At 39.1% G+C, this 17,485-nt stretch overlaps 1 protein-coding gene across 1 annotated transcript in view; it reads right to left on the bottom strand.

The window, feature by feature from the left end:
- Positions 1 to 4,413: 4,413 nt before the first annotated feature.
- PIK3CA (phosphatidylinositol-4,5-bisphosphate 3-kinase catalytic subunit alpha) overlaps positions 4,414 to 17,485 on the bottom strand; it is a 75,681-nt gene continuing 62,609 nt past the window's right edge. The window contains exons 17-21 of the mRNA XM_063441053.1: positions 17,360 to 17,438; positions 9,208 to 9,378; positions 7,770 to 7,887; positions 7,517 to 7,668; positions 4,414 to 5,589 (exon numbers count right to left, since the gene is read on the bottom strand). Of these exons, the coding sequence (XP_063297123.1) occupies positions 5,319 to 5,589; positions 7,517 to 7,668; positions 7,770 to 7,887; positions 9,208 to 9,378; positions 17,360 to 17,438 (791 nt within the window). The 3' untranslated portion in view covers positions 4,414 to 5,318. The remainder of the gene's footprint in view (positions 5,590 to 7,516; positions 7,669 to 7,769; positions 7,888 to 9,207; positions 9,379 to 17,359; positions 17,439 to 17,485) is intronic.

Raw genomic sequence — 17,485 nt, 5'->3', positions numbered from 1 at the left:
CCTAGAAAATAAAAACTACAAAAATACATTTATAAGATGAGCGGCATTTGTCATAGGATTAAGCAGATAATGTAAAAATATCTATGCCAGCTGGTCTGACAGTGCAGTACTTGAGGAAAAATGAATGACATAACTGAATTCCTAACACAGGAAGGTAATGAGGCTCAAGAAAAACAAAAAAAAAAAACCCTAACATTTACAGGCTACACATGATGGACATTAAGTGCCAGAGGGTAGTGTAATGCAGTCTCACGGACACTCAAATGATAATATGAAAAACACAATTATAAAATTAAAAAGCAATATTTACCTGGCAATCCACTGTTACACAGTAGGGCTAGAACTCTTTTCTGTAGCAGGATGAGGCTCTACATCGGTGATGGTAAACCTAAGGCACAAGGTTCCAATAGTGGCATTTAATGTCTGCCTCCTGATTGGCCAGCAACCTTGGAGTGTCAATTAAATGCTTTATGCGATGGTGCTTGATGTGCCATTACATATTTATCAGGTATCCTATCATAGTGTTGGGATCAGTAAACCTGTAAACATCTAGCACTATACTGGTCTTTTGCCTGCTTCTGCACAACAGAGTAAAAATGCAGCTAATACTGATGAGGAACGAGAAGGGGCAGGATGAAATTTACAAATATGGAGAGGAGACACAAGGGACTGATATGGAAAAGGAAAGTGATATAATGCTGGAGATATCAAATGAGATGAAGGATTTTGAAGAGAGCTGATCTGATGGGTGGAAAATAATTATTCTGTTAGAGAAGGAAAAAAAAAAAAAAACACAACAAAAGCTGCCCTTTACCTTCCCATAAGGGACATAACCCACATAAATGCAAATGTAAAAAAAAAAAAAAGAAGAAAGTACTGAAAGTAGATACACCCCTAACAAAGCGATACTTAGAAACAAATCACATCTAAGGGAATATGGTCAATGCGTATCCACTGAAACACCAATTCATGTGAATTTCTATAATATATAGGATTCTACATATAAGCTCACAGAGATCCAAGGTTCTCAAAATCCTGCTATGTATATTGTATATTATATAATAGAGAGGAAATGTGAGAAAAATACTATTTGGATACAGATTTGTTACTAGGACTCTCAATGTAGCAAAAAAGAAGAAGCAGTATCTTACTAGTGGGTATTGGTATTGTGAACGGAATTGACAGAAAACCTAATCAGCCAGTAGATGGTGATATATTAGTGACAAACATTACATGGCTTAATTCCTATAATAGACTTCATTAAATCCATTAGAATAGTGAAATATACTTGCTTACTGATTAATTACATCTATGTAGTGCCAGCAGATCTTAACAGGGGCTCTGAAGAGTTCATGTGGGTAGGTATGTGTAGTCTCAAAGTGACTCATATCAAGTTGGAATGGGTCATATTTGATCCCATCGCAGTCTCCTTCCCTTGTCAGTACACAATGTCGTTAAACAGAGTCGTTATGACTAAGGGGTGAGATCACTTAAGAGGAAATCAATGGAACAGGAATCTAGTGTGAAGTTGGATAAAAGTTGCAGTAAGGCAGAAATATCGCCCCTGTGAGGAATTGATGTGTGTAGACTGGATACATCACAGGTAAACAGGATGCAAAGGCATTAACTTGGATATTGCAGAGTTTTACAAGTATATCAGCGCTCTCCAATATAAAGGATTGTAACTCCTTAAAAGGCCGTAGGATTAGGAAAATGCACAGGGGTTAAACTTCTGCTTTTGCAATTGCATTATGCCTACTTAGTCTGATGTACACCCCTGGGTGTTCCTTATTTCTAGTCAGATGATCTCATTTAGACATATGTTTGTGTGATATTTACTTATAGCACAGGTATATATGGTTTATATATTGGTTTTGTCTAGTACTTTGTATACATGATTAAGGCTTGATGATAAAATGTATATCATTTTGTTTTCCTAACCCTAAAACCCCTTCCTACTTTGAAGCCTCTGGAAATTGATTTTGAAGTCGATAAATCATTCAGTGTAGTACTGAAAGATGATCAGGGATTCTCGTAAATTAAATGGATGTCCGTTGGTCTGATTGGTTAAGGTATTAGAGTGGATCAAGGGATGATTTAATGAACCTTACAAATTATACATATGGTGGAGCCGTAGCCATCTAATCAGATCTGCGAAACTAAATTAGTTTGCACTTCGTTCCTTATAACTAATACGTCTCAGTTCAACTATGGACTAAAATGGGTATAGCTCTCAATTATATTTGATATGGAAAAGTGACTTACAGTCAGATAATACAGATAGCATATGAATGGGCTTAAATGAATATGTCCTCCTATATAATCAGGAGAAGTAAATATACAATATATATCAACATTTTACCCTTAATTAAGAACAATATGGTGACAATATGTGTACAATTAATAAGAGTTCTTTTTCTCACAGACATTAAGTACACAATATATTGGTGAATGAAAGTCAGGGAAAACACAGTAATCTAATATTTCAGTAATTGACCATCCTAAAGGATTTTTGTGTACTAGTATTAAATCAAATAATAAATAAAACTTATATACATTCCAAAATTACATGGTTAATACATAATTAATAACAAGAAATAATGATCCTAAGCCTTGGTAGACCTTAGAAACAAAAGAAAAACAATTAATAAAGCTGAGTGAGTGTTGAAATTATATACACTAAGGATGTTGAATCAACATCTAGCATCAAAATCTAGCATTCATAGACTGGACACTAATAAGATCCCATATAGCTGCAGATTGGAGGGCTAAAGTTGATTGGCAGAGAATCCCCAACTGTAATCAATAAAAAGGAATATTGAAGAAATCCCATGCCTGTTTTGGATCACACGGATACAAGGGTAGCTCTTCCACCTTGGTACTTAATATGTGATCGACATATTTGCGGATTTTGGGTAAGATTCTCATTGCTAGAGAAAATGGAGCATCATCTAGGGTTATTTCTGTCCATATGCATCTACAGGTGAGTAAATATTAAAAAAATATTAATATTAGTTAATTGTCAAGACCCTCAAGAAGGATGGATTTAATTCCCAATAGTAATTAACATAAGGGTCTCCGTTTAGAGTTTTGTAAGTCATAGTATAATCCAAAATATGCAAATCCATATTTGGCCATCATTAAAAGCCATTGCTGTATCTTTTTAAGTCTGTTTAAAGTTTATTTTCAAGATTAGAGAATCTGTGTTTCTTTTAAATCTTTGGGAATTAATAACTGCTTGATCAAGAGCCTTGATCAAGGCTCTGATTTCTTATAACCTTTGTTTCTAATATTTTGCAAATTATGCCCATAATCTTTGGCAGCTTCCCTCCATTCTTTATATAGTTTCCATCATATAGATGACATTTGAATTTTAAAGTATTCGACCAGATGAGATGAGATTTCCCAGTTCTTTAGCATTTACACACATCTAAATAATTCCAAAAGAGTAATGAAAGAAGACGCACTACAGAACTAAGCCATATCGCCATCTAATGGCTGATTAGGCTGTTAATTTCCATCAATATACCTACTAGTAAGATATTCAATTTCTTCTTTTTTATCCTTGCTACATTGAGAGTCCTACTAAACATTGTAACCTGTATCCAAATAGTTATTCACTCATATATCCTCTATTCTAAATAATCAATGAAATAGCAGGAATTTAAGAACCTTGAATGTCTATGAGCTTATTTTTAGAAATATATGTATTATATAATATCATGAGAATTGGTTAAATTCACACAGTACATCCTCTTAGATATGATATATATCCGAGTATCTCTTTGTGCATTGTGCATTCAGTACTTTTTAGCATTGCTTTTTTTTTCCCCCAGGCATATTTTTCATATGAAAATTCAGATCTTAAGAAAAAGGGAATAGTTTATAAATGGGACCTAGTACAGAAGGCGAGAGGTGAAATAAGATGAAAGGACAGAGAAGAAAAGGGGGGTAAGCTTACATAAGGGAGTTAAGCAGATCAAAAGTAAGAGGAAAGTTTTCTAGTGTCTGTACCATTTATGGTAAGACTTATAGAGTCCAAGAGGACGAATAGAGAGAGTGGTAAATAAAAAAAAAAAAAAAGGAAAAGACTAAAGAGAACAGTGAACAATGGGTCTACACACTGTCAGTAGTACTCAATTGATTTGTGCAGAATATTGGCACTTATACTAAATATTTTTGCCATCACACCTCTACTTAATATTTCCTTAAGTGGGCTTTGGTAGACTAGAGCAGTGTTTCCCAACCCAGTCCTCAAGGCACACCTACCAGTCCAGGATTTAAGGATAACCCAGTTTTGTCTAAGGTGTTTTTTCTTTTTTTTCTAAAAACACCTTAGACAAAACTGGGTAATCCTTAAATCCTGGACTGGTAGGTGTGCCTCGAGGACTGGGTTGGGAAACACTGGACTAGAGCTTATGGTCATAAAAAGCTTGTATGCCTCATGTAGCTCAGAGATTACTTGATATACTAGGGACAGATTCACAGTGGAAATTAAATGAATAGTGTTATAGATTGGCAATAGAGCAATAGAATAGCAAGACACTAATGTTGGCTTTAGTAGTGAACACACTACCATCAATTCACTCCACTTTGGAAAGTCACCCTACTACAGGAAGACAGATTTTGCTCATATGTCTTACACTAGATCACCAGGCTAAGAGTTCAGCCCTACTCTAGGACCGTCCATTAAAAATATAAAGCAAAGTATAAAAGTTGTTTATCCTAGATGGAGCAATGTTTTATCAGGCAATAGACAAACAAATGTGTTGGAAAATGATAGAACTGAGGCTATGCTTCTTACAAAGCTTACACGGAATCAATTCTTAATTCATAAAACAAATGGTCACCTAAAAAGCGTGTCTAAAAATGCATTGTTGCATTGTAGTCAAACAATACTGAGAGGCATGTGTGAAGGGTACTTCCCTCCTTTCTGGTTTTGTCGTATCACTCTTACTGCATCACGGGTCACAATCAGCATCCCAAAACACAAATGGGAATCAGAAAAATAGTTTTCTATGCCAAAGGTCTATTTGTATCAAATAGATTGAAACCATTTACATTGGCAGCTAAAACACATGCTGGGTGTTTTAGCCTTCTGTTTGGGTTTAAGGCATATCTTTTGAAAACCACACCGTAGTGTTGTTGTAGACCCTGTTAGCACTAATGGTTTGATACACTTTCTGTAGCTGCTATTGTGATATTAATGCTCTTCATGGTTTTTGCAATTCCTGTTCCACTGGGCTTTGCTGGCTGTCCACACGAACAGTGCAGGGAACCATTAAGCATGAATTCAGTTCGTTTTTCTAGCTCTCTGTTCAGTTCAAAGCATGTTGCTTTATTGTGTGGAAGATCCAGTCCATTTTTGTTGTCCAGCCACCATGGTGGGCATCATTCATCTGCTTCATGAAATATTCCAAAGCCTCCTGTTCAGTTTTGTCCAAGGCCAATGTCTTTCGTATGTAGGCAATATCGTCAAAAGACTGCAGTTCAGGCATTCCAGATCCAAGCATCATGGAAAAAAGGTTGATAAACAGGTTGGCATGCTGACGAATTGCCAAATAAGCCTTGTAACACATTTCTTGAAACCTAGAAAGGGTGGAATCACACACTAGTAAATGACAGCCATCACTAATTTTGAAAAATATGCCATATTGAAAAAGGACTTCCTAAATACAGTCTGAATTAAAGGGACACTAATCAACAAAATCACTTCATCACAATGAAGTTATTTTGGGATACAGAAGCTGCCTTTGCAAATAAAAACAATGCCATTTCTAAGAAACTGCACCAATTGCATTTTGCAATCTCTGCATATCTAATGGCTGACAATAAAATGTATTTTTGTCCACAAACAGGATGCAAAGTATGTAGATGCCCGATGCTTTGTTTTTTCTACTATAGTGGGGACAACAATTTTTTTTTCCATTTAATCGACTAGAAAAAGGATAAATGTATAAAGAAGAATTCTGGGTCTGAAATAACTACATTTGCTGCAAGCTCTCGTAACAATGTACATTGTCATAAGACAAGATAGAGCAATTCTGGCCTTCATGCTAGCAGATAGTTGTAAAATTTATTTAAGTGACATAATGTTTACAATTAACCGTGCGCAAAGGGGTACAGTTATATATTTTTCATAATCAGGGGCTATATTTTGGCATCATCTGAAACAAGTTGCATGCTGTGAAGAAACCAATGAAATTTGATTAAAACTTTCTATGATTAAGAAAAAAAAAAACACATGAAAAAGTAGCAGGTTATAAAATTGTTTAACCTGTACAGACAATGCATTTCATTTACTGAACATATTTGCCTTTTTGTCTGCATTACATTTCATAAAACATTACTTGGATGTTTAATGTGCCACCTTATACAATGAACTATGCCAACATCAGCAACAGGACATCTGTCCTTTTTTAGAATTGGCAAGATGGAGTTACCTGCTTGAGTGAAAGTCTCCATATTTAATGGAGAGGTTTAAAGTTGTTGAAGGACCACTCCGCATCCCAAAAGCACTTCAAGCTTACATTTAACCCCAGATTATAAAAAGTGCTGATTTCTACGAGAAATCAGCACTTTTATAAATTAACTTGGGATCCCCCTCCCCCCCCAGACCTTTAGATCAGCTCCTCAGCCACAAGGGCACACGCGGAGGGGTGCGCATGCGTGCACAAACGTGCACGAGTCGGCACATGTGAAGACCATTTCAGAGGCTTTTTAGTGAGAAGCCTCTGATTGGTTATTTTCCTGTGAAGAGACTGAAAGTTTTTTCCAGGAAAAAAGGGGAGGGGCTTAAAAAAGCTGCAGTTCCAAGAACTGCAGCTTTTGTAATCTATTTTTGACTATACTCCCAATGAATACATGCATAAAAATATGCATGCATGAATTCATTGGGGATATATCTACTAAACTGTGGGGGTTTTGGGGGGTGTTTAGACCTGTGGAGTGGTCCTTTCAAAGAATCTTCCTTTAAAAAAAGCTGTTGCTAAAATGGTGGGGGCTTCACAATATTGCTTTGGATATGTAGGATACCCACATTGGTATAGTTAGAGATATTTAGGTTGAAGTATATTTTTACAATCCTTTTTAGCAGGTAATACTTGAATAGTATATGTATATGTGTGCCATATTTCTATTTCCATTTATTTATAAGACATATATGCATACTGTTTGATACATACCCACAGATCTTTTAGAGTATTAAATAATGAGCACTTTTTCTGCATCTTTAGCTGATGTAGCTATGTGTGTTTCCTCCTTTTGCATTAAAGCTTTTACATAAACTGAACTTTTAGTGAATCTAGCATATGTCTTTATAATATTACATTATACCATTTAATATTACTACAAAATCATGTTGATCATAGCTGGAAGTGAAACTTATTTCCACTTTCATTAAATTTTAATGATACAGTAAAGCTGATTTTGATCAAAACAATGGACCAAATTCACTCATTTGATGAGCGCAAATACATTAAGTTGACAGTACAGATAACTGATTTGTAATTCTTACCTTTCAAAATCCCTAGTTTTTGTGCATTCTTGAATTCCCTTGCTGATGACAATCAAAAAATCTTGAGTTAACACAAAGGGTACCCTCTCACGTTTGTAGCCAAATTTCTTCTTCTTGTGATCCAGGAAGTGGCCAAAATCTATGTGAAACAGCTTAACGAGCAAAAAAAAAACCAAAAAAAAAAAAAACATTGAAAGATGTAAAATTCAAATCAGAGCAAACTGATAAAAGACTGCATTAAGTTTTGACTTACTTGCCCGTTGTCTTTAACCATGATGTTACTGTTGTGTCTATCACCTATTCCAAGGATAAAAGTCGCAACACAGTAACCAGCACATGATCGAGTGAACAAGTCAATGGCAGCATCATATCTAATGGCAGAGAAATTGCAGACACATGAAATATTTATGGCAGATATTTTGGCAACAAAACCAAAGAGGAAATATGTGTTAAAACTTTTGAAGAAATCAAGCCACCTAGGAAATAAAATGTGTGCGGTTATGTACAAACCCTTTAGCAATAATATTATTCTGTCAATAATTTAGGGAGGTAGAATTTTATTTGCTGAAATGTCCAGCTTAAAATCCATTGCTTGTTTGTGTTTTAAATGCAAAATAATAATAATTATAATAATACAGCACAGAAAGTCTGTTTTCTGCAAATTCAATTTTCATGATTCTCGTCCAGCCTAGGCTGGGATGTAAGGTTGAGTTTCATGAAACACGCGAGATCAACAGCAGCTTGAGAGCGCTTAAAAATACATATTAACCCCTTAAGGACACATGACGTGTGACATGTCATGATTCCCTTTTATTCCAGAAGTTTGGTCCTTAAGGGGTTAAATAAACAGCCAAAAGTAGCTATTATGACAAAGGACTACAACATTCTAAAATGTAATTTTATCAGCTTTTTTTTTTTAAAGGAATGATCAACCATTATACACATGGCAAATGCAAACAGTTTAATAAAAAAAATAAAAAAATCAAACAATGCTGGTCTATTACATTATACATTGTATGTTTTGTTAGAATAATTTTCTATACAGTAGTGGGAGATGTCACACTGCACACAGACCCTGGCAGTATGTGTTATGGGTGCAAGAAAGATCTTTGTTTATGCCACTCTTTTATACATCACATACTTTCACGGTGTGCAACAGTTTATATTAAATGCACGAACAAAATATAAATATATAAATATATATCAATCCAAAATCACTTGCAATTAAGTCATTCTGCTATTTAATAGAATTTCTTGAAAAAGTAAGTTGGCCAACAATACTTTTAATTAGACAGTCTTAATCTATATATGGATATATCGATATTGCTTGTGAATGCAGGCTTTCGTTTTAAACCTTTAAAGTATGCCAACGCATTTTGCAGCACTCACACTGCACTGTTTTTAATAACCTCCGTCCCCCCCACCCCAAAAAAAACAAAAAACAGCAATGGATGGTGCCAAAAGTCCCATGAGTGCACCTAGATGTGGTCAGTGCCTACTTGAAAGACCAGAAGCAACCTCAAGAATATAATTTAACCTATTCTTCTGCTAGTGATTTGGCTAGCACAATAAAAAGTTAAAAACAGATATGGTCAGAAATACTACTGTCATCAAATGTATGTAAATGCACATTTTCTAAATTATCAACCAAAATCCTTATTCTCAAACATCAATGTATGAAAACAACTCACGTTTCACCCTTGTTTTTATCCTTCAGCCATTGATGTAATGTATGACTGTTGAACTGCAATGCACCTTTTAAGCCACCCTTGCACTGGATTTGCATAATTGTATGGGAGCATCGCACCACTTCAATAAGTCCAACGCAGTCTCCAATTGATAGGCAACCATAAGGCAACATCCTGAATTAAAGGAAATTTTTACATTTTACTAAATTTCAGATTCGGATTTTGTAATTGTACTGCACTTTTAAGAAACAATACTAAGCCTTTCCTTGGCCACTTTATTTTCTAGTTAATTTAAAGAACATCTTGTTTTTACCATAATTTACTCAATGCCTATTGAGGTCTCATTTAGAACTTGTTTTCCACTATCCAAATACAAGGTTGCAAACATTACTAAAAAACAGTAATTTTACTTACCGTAAATTCCTTTTTTCTTAGTATAGTGGCAGTACTTACAAGTGGGGATGTTCCTTAGGATTCTGGACAAGAAGCTCCCCCTTCTTTAGAATTTAAATGCTGTGCTCCGCCTGCTGCCTCCATATAAGCTGTAACTCAGAGACACTCACCAGTAATACAAAAGAACCAAAACGGAGACCGAATGATGCATAGAATTTAATCTATTTGAAAGCGGAGGGAAAGCCAGTACTGCCACTATACTAAGAAAAAAGGAATTTACGGTAAGTAAAATTACTGTTTTTCCCTTCGTATAGTGGCAGTACTTACAAGTGGGATATAGCAAGACCCCTGCAAACAACAAAGGGTGGGAACTCAGCAGGCCACAGCTTGTAGCACCTTACGCCCAAAGCAGCTTCAGATGATGAGAATACGTCCAGCCTACAATGCTTGATAAAAGTATGTAAGGAAGACCAAGCAGCAGCTTTGCAGATGTCTGCAGGTGAGGCGGCTGCTCTTTCAGCCCAGGAGGTCGTCATAGCTCTAGAGGCACGAGCCTTTAAAGGGAAACTAAGGGGAATCCCTTTGGATTGATAAGCCAACCTGATTGTATACGTTAGCCATCAGGCCAAAGAGGGCCCTGAGACAGCACAACCCCTGTTAGCGCCATGAAAGAATACACATAGATCTAAGGATCTAATCCCTGAGTCATCTGAAGACAGATTTTCAGGGATCTTCTAACATCTAGGAGATGTCACATTCTTTCCAGATCCGACGTAGGAAAATGATAAAACCCCGGTAGGACAATAGGTTGGTAATCGCAGCACCAGAAAAAACCTTAGGCAAAAAAGAAGGCTTGGTGTGCAGGACCACCCAGTCGCGATGAAAAAGGTGAATTCCGGAGAGAAAGAGAGAGCTCGGATCACACCTACTCAACTAGCAGAGGCGATAGGCACCCGGAAAACCATCTTGAAAGTAAGAAACTTGATAGGAACCTCCAGTAAATGTTCAAATGGTGGTTCACAAAGGGCTCGAAGCACCAGACAGATCCCAAGTAGGGAAAGGAACTACTTAGGAGGCCTCTTAAGCCTTATGGACTTAAGAAATCTTAGAAAAAGCAGGTTTGAGGCAAAGCCCCGAACCAGAAAGTGATTTAGAGCTGAAATCTGGCCTCTGAGCGTAAAACTCCCAGGCCGGCTTCAAACCCATCTTGCAAAAAAGAAAGACTTTCCGGGATAGAGGCTTTGGCCGGATCCAACCTCGAAGTGAACACCAGGTTCTGAACTTCATCCAAACTCTGAAATAGATTTACGAAGTGGACCAGCGGACAGAAGACAGCAACACATCACATAAAGGTCAGAGAGACCATGGCCTTGAAGGATCACCCTTGCAGCAACCATGCAGTCAGGTGAAAAATATCCAGAGTTTCCACGGGGAGAGTCACATTCTCCAATATTTGAGAAGAGACTGGAGATGCCAACGTGAGATTGTCAAGTTTTCCACTTCCGAAAACCAACTCCTGTTCGGCCAGAAGGGCAGGACTGCCAATTACTTGCCTTCTTCATCTTACTTATGAACAATCCGTGGTATAAGAGCGACAGGAGGGAAAACATAAGCCATGTCGAAGGTCCAAGGTATCGATAGACCGTCTAGGACAACTGGGTACTCTCCTGAATGGAGAGAAGCAAAACATTGAACTTTCCTGTATCTCCTTGTGGCAAACAGGTCTATCTCCGGCCTGCCGAAGCGTGAACCCAGCGCCAAAAAATTTAGCTTGACAGTGCCCAGTCTGCCTGGGACCAAAGTCTACGGCTGAGGCCGTCTGAACTAATTTTAGAGACCCTCTGACCTGGGTAGCTGATATAGCGAGAAGATTCGCTTGAGCCCAAGACATATGAGGTAGCAGAGCTTTTGAAAAGCTTTTACCTTCGTGCCACCCTGGCGAAAAAAACCACTGTAGTGGCGTCGTCCGACTGAATCCTCATTGCCTGATTTGTGATGGCTGAACGGAAGGAAACCAGTGCCTTCCAAACCGCATTAATCCCTGAAACTTCAGGAAGCGCCTGACTCCACTCTGTTCCAAGACCCTGACGGAACTGAGAAGCTAGATGGGCGCCCCAACCCATCTGGGAGGCATATGTGGATATCATAAACCATTGTTTCTGAGCAAACGATAGGCCCTTTGGGATTTTGCTTCTGTTTTTCCACCAGTTCAGGAGTCCTTTCACCCTTTTGGATAGGTGGAAGGGAGAGTCTAGATCTCCCTGTTTTCGTGTCCATTGGGAAAGGATGTCCCATTGCAATGGTATTGCTTCTGCCTTTGCCCAAGCCACTGCTGGGATTGCAGAAGCGAGGAGGCCTAGAACCTCATAGCATCTCTGATTGAACTTAGGTTTTTATGCAGCTTTGATACGGCTTTTAAAATCCTCAATTGTTTCACTAATGGTAGAAAAAGAGAGAGGGACTGTGAATTTCCTCTAAGACCCAAGAACTCTAGACTTCGTGACGCCGTCAGCTTGGATTTTTCCAGGTTCAGGATCCAACCGTGATCTCTTAAAACCTTCATTGTAATCGTGAGATGAAGATTTAGCAGTTGTCTTTATTGGGCCTTCAGGAACCAAACGTCCAGGTATGGAACAATCGAGATACCTTTCAGACGTAAAACCACTGCTATGGATGCCAGGATTTCCGTAAAAGCTCGAAGAGCTGAGGACAGGCCAAAGGGAAGAGTTTAAATGTAAATGGAGAATCCTTCGCTTTCTTGAAACAAGAATGCTTGGGCACTTCCGGATTTGAACCCGGGACCTCTCGCACCTGAAGCGAGAATCATACCACTAGACCAACAAGCCAGTGTTGCTAGAACCGCAAACCTGAGAAACTTCCGGGAAGATTCTGAAACCGGTACATGGAGATAAGCATATTTAAACCAACTCTGCCATGTAATCTCCCTTTGTAAAATGTGTGTCAAAAGACAAAAAACGTTCCATACGGAACTTCTGTCATGGTAAGCAGGTGTTTACCAGTTTCCATCTGGTTTTTGAACCAGAAAAAAAGGCGTGAGTAAACTCCCTGAAATACCCAACGTTTGGGTACCTCTCTACCACATTTCTTAAAGAAAAAGAGAATTTGTTTACTCTTGATGGATAGCTTGACAGTAGGAAGGATGGACGTGGTTTCGATGAAACTTTATTCTGTAACCTTCTGAAATGGTTCTTGTAATCCACCTATGAAGCACTCTTTCCTAGTCTTGGGTGAAGAACCGAAGGCGTCCTCCCATTCTTATGGCGTCAAAACTTCCTCTTTTGTCATGCCTGTTGGATTCCTGTCAAGACCACTGGCTGTTTATTTGAGGTACATAGTTGGTCTCCCATACAAGTACTAACCAGGCCCGAGTCTGGATGGCTTCTGAGATCTGACGAGATCAGGGATTTTCAGGCTGGTATGGCCATAGGCCATCATGCTTTTGAAACCTGCAAAACCGCCCTGGTAACGAAAGGACCTCTGACCCTTGTACTGAAAACTTTAATATCCCTGGGTTCTTGAATCCAGAGGCAGGGCTTTCTTCGTATCAGACATCTGTCTAACAATGTCTTCCAAAGGAGTGCCAAAAAAAAATAAAAAAAATTTTTGTTCCTTTCAAAGGGTAATTCACATAAGGATGCCTTAGACGCAGAGTCAGCTGTCCATGTTCGTAGCCAAAGAGCTCTTCTGGCTACTGACGACAAACCCATAATCCTCGCTGATAAACAAAGAAAACTCATCTTTCAGTAGGAACAAGAGATGGGAAGGATCTGTATCAGATTTCCCATAATGGAATCTTCCAGGGCTAGTAGCCAAACGCTCTGAGCTCTGAGGACCGCTGAACCTGCAAATTCAGCTCTGCACTGATATCCTGCGGCCTGGAATATTCTACTACACGAAGTTTCGGCCCGTTCGTCCATTGGGTCTTTAAGCCCTGAGATTTCGCCAATGGGTATAGTGGTTTTCTTTGATAGCTGGTCAATCTGAACATCCACTTAGGAAGATCTTCCCATTTTTCTCCAGACTGTAGCTTGACTTGAACGTACGTCTTTCAAGATTCTTTCATTCTCTATGATGGAGATCCAAGATTTAAGGAGACATTGGGAAACCTTTAACCTTACCCTTGGTAGGTTCAGTTTCTTGTACCGCCGTCGTCACTTCTTTAATACATTTCTTCAGCTCTTCTGGTGGAAACCCCTCCTCCACACTTGAAGCCAGGCTGGAAATATCCGAAGGCGAAGAGACGTCAGACACAGAAGGAGATCTATTCCTCCTACGCTGTGTGGGCAGTTTCTCCCGAATAGCTTCAAATGTCTGGGACAAATTTTCCTGAAACCAGCCCAGGAAGGATGCCATATCAGTCTGCTCGGCTTTTACTAGCCGATCCGTTGCGCACTGATTGCATGTATTTTTGCGACATCCGTCAGGTAGAGGTAACGCACATTCCAGACAACATAAGTGCTTAGATTTACTTGTGGTGTTTGGAACAGAAGTTGACATCTTGTCTATATCTGTCTTATCTGGAGACATAGGACTTATTCTAGAAGCATGCATAAAAACAAAAGGTGAAAAAAAAGGAGAGTTCAATAGTTAAACCTCACCTTAAATCACCTAAGATCCGTGTAGGAGGGCAGGTGACACGGAGAACCAGAACTGTACACCCACCCTTGGGGTCAGGAAGGTCCTGCACAGCCATGTATCCAAATTTTAAATTTGGTGCCAAACACCGTTTCGCGCATGCTCAGTAGCGTGATTCTGTGTTTGGTGGAACGCAAAGCCTCCCGGGCGTGCGTTCCACCGCTGTGCGCATGCGTAATGAGCAATGAAGGAGAACCGCCTGGGAACTCCGTCAGAAAAAACCACAAAAGACAGTACCCGGTCACGTTCTGTAACGCGAACCCGGAAGTACTGTTGCCGCTCAGTTCCCGCCCGGGAAACTATCGGGCACTCACCTCCCGGTCAGCAACCTGTGCTGAACGCACCAAATCTCCACCTGCACTGTGGGGGAACCTGTCCGTCCCGTTGCCGGGACAAGAAGAACTGGTGAGTGTCTCTGAGTTACAGCTTATATGGAGGCAGCAGGCGGAGCACAGCATTTAAATTCTAAAGAAGGGGGAGCTTCTTGTCCAGAATCCTAAGGAACATCCCCACTTGTAAGTACTGCCACTATACGAAGGGAAAAAACAAGCGCTTAAATAGGTTCATAATTTTGTATTAACATTTTTCATTATTTGCCAAGTTTGTGTAGGTTATATGAAACATTTTTAATGGAGGTCTCTTCAGTATATACAGGGTGCAGCAGAACCGATTAAACAGCTTTGAGGGGTCAATGCTCGGGCTGTGGTGGGGGAGGCAGGTGCATCTGGTCTCATTGTGTTCCATCCATCACCCCATTTCAGTAGCCAATATGGTTTGGACCGGTGTACATCGAGGCTTTGCTGTGCAGGCATATTTAGAAAACAACCAGTCTGTGATCGCGACACAAAGAGCTTTTCGGCGACGGTTCAACAGTCCGCGCAACGCCGCCGTTCCGAACGCAAACACAATTCGGTCATGGGTTATGCGGTTGGAGGAAACTGGTACCACGCTTAGAAGAGGTACACATGGCCGACACAGGTCCATAAGAACACCGGAAAATGTGCAGCTGTTAAGAGCAGCAATTGAGCAGTCATCAGAACTTTCTGCTCGACGGCATGCTGTTGCTTTGGGAATGTCGGACCGCAGTCTGAGGAGGATTCTTCATTTAGATTTGCAGTTTCATCCCTCCAAGTTGATGTTGGCTCAGGAATTGAGTGTAGCAGATTACGCCAACCGCAGAAATCTGTGTGAGCAAATGCTTGCACAGATCCCTCCCGCAGCAGCTTTCTTTAGTAGCGACAAGGTAAATTTTCATCTCAGTGGAGCTGTGAATAGGCAAAATATCCGCTACTGGGCTCAAAATAACCCCCGAATGATTCATGAAAGAGTGCTACATTCCCCTAAACCAACGGTGTGGTGTACCGTATCACAACTCGGAGTTATAGGCCTGTACTTTTTTGAGAAGGAAGGCGTGACCATGAATTCTGAATGTTGTCTCTTAATGTTGGAAAATTTCCTGCAGCCCAGAATAAAAGATTGTTGAAGAGGAATTGGGGGAGTTCTGGTTCGAACAGGATAGGGCTACAGCCCACACAGCCCGAAATTCACTCAATGGTTTGAAAGAAATGTTTCTCAGACGTCTGGTCTCTGAGGGGCGATGTGGGGTGGCTGGCGCGGTCAACAGATTTGAGCAGTTGCGACTTTTCTCTTTGGGGATATCTGAAGGAAAAAGTGTTCAAACATCGCCCCCACACCCTACCAGAGCTAAGGGAGCAGATTCTGGAAGAAGTTAACACCATACACCGCGATATGTGTGAACGAGCTGTACAAAACTTTAGAGATCATCTTCAACATTGTGTTGCTGCTAATGGCCACCTTCTCGAGGACATTATTTTCAAAATTGAATGAATAAAAAAAAAATTGTATTTACTGCTTAATTCGAAAATAAAAACAGTTTTTCTCTATATACCTCAGTTAATTTTTTATAACCCCTCAAAACTGCTTAATCGGTTCTGCTGCACTCTGTAGATAAGACCTATGTGTAAAGGATGGAACAAGTATAAAACGTTATTACCTCTGTTTATTCAGGGTGCCTCCTCTCTGTACTACCAATTATTGTAATGCTACTGCTTGAGTATATCTCGCTACTGAAGTACAGCACAAAATATTTATTACTTAACCTTTGTCATTTCACTCATATTTTGAAGAGTTCCTTAAACCCAACACGCTATGAAAATATAAAGGTGCACAGAGGCGCCAAAACTTTTTCACTGAGTGGGGATTTGTCTGTAGGAGTCTCTAGCTTTCATTTGATTTTGTGGAATGTGTAATTGCAAAGCTACCTTCGACTCTTTACACATTGATAGGAGAGCCTCGAGTTATGCAAGATAAAGAAGTGGTTAAGTCATGGTAGCACTCTCAGATACAGCCTTATATCGGAGATCCAGCCTGTGGTATTAGGAGGCTGTATGCTTTGCAATATATCCTTTTAGAATTAGGCATAAGTTATCCTTTACAAATAAATGTTCTTTTTTCATTAGTTAGTTGTGGTATTTTTTTGGTTTGTTTAAACTTTTACCCTTGCTCATTTCCATTTTCCCCTCTTTTAGTAGGGGTTCTTTGGAATTCATTATTTTCCAATGCTCTGTGGGTAATGCCCTTGCAAGCTCCCAAACAAGACTGATTGATCCTCTATAGTGATCATTTCATTCATTATTTATGTAAATATATATGCCAAAGTAAATGTCATATTACTTCAGAAGGTAAAACAATGGGCCCTTAAAGTTTTCAGAAGTAAAGTGCTGAAGTTACCAAAACAGGAAGTAGTTACTTCAGGATGTTCTTAAATTCAGTACATTTAAAATTGCCTTCCCCAATAAAGTGTTTAGTAACTCTGCAGAAACTGTGGTGAACACACACATGCCAAAGTTAAACATTTGGAAAACTGCTGTTTTGACCTAAATTTAGCAAATCTGCAATAATTAATTATTTAATAGAAAAACCCCTGGGGTTCAAGAATGCCTAATAATAATTACCTTAGAAGATCCAGATGTAACCCACTGTTTGCCCTATATAGTAATCTAACATTTTGTGTTTGCTAATAAACCCTTATCTGCTTTAGGACAACTGACTTTTCATTTACTAACTTTACTTTTCCTTCACTCACCGTAAATCAAGGCCTTGGTTTTGCCAAATATTTTCCATGATGCGTATGATCTGAAGTGTCAACATATCTTGTCTTAAGTCTATAAAATGAAAACATGACAAAGTTGTAAATTCCTTTTATAGCAAA

The sequence above is a fragment of the Pelobates fuscus genome, chromosome 2 (genome assembly GCF_036172605.1).
Source record: "Pelobates fuscus isolate aPelFus1 chromosome 2, aPelFus1.pri, whole genome shotgun sequence".
Taxonomy (NCBI): Eukaryota; Metazoa; Chordata; class Amphibia; order Anura; family Pelobatidae; genus Pelobates; species Pelobates fuscus.
Note: the sequence above shows the minus strand (reverse complement) of the source record. Positions and strands in the feature narration are given on the sequence as shown.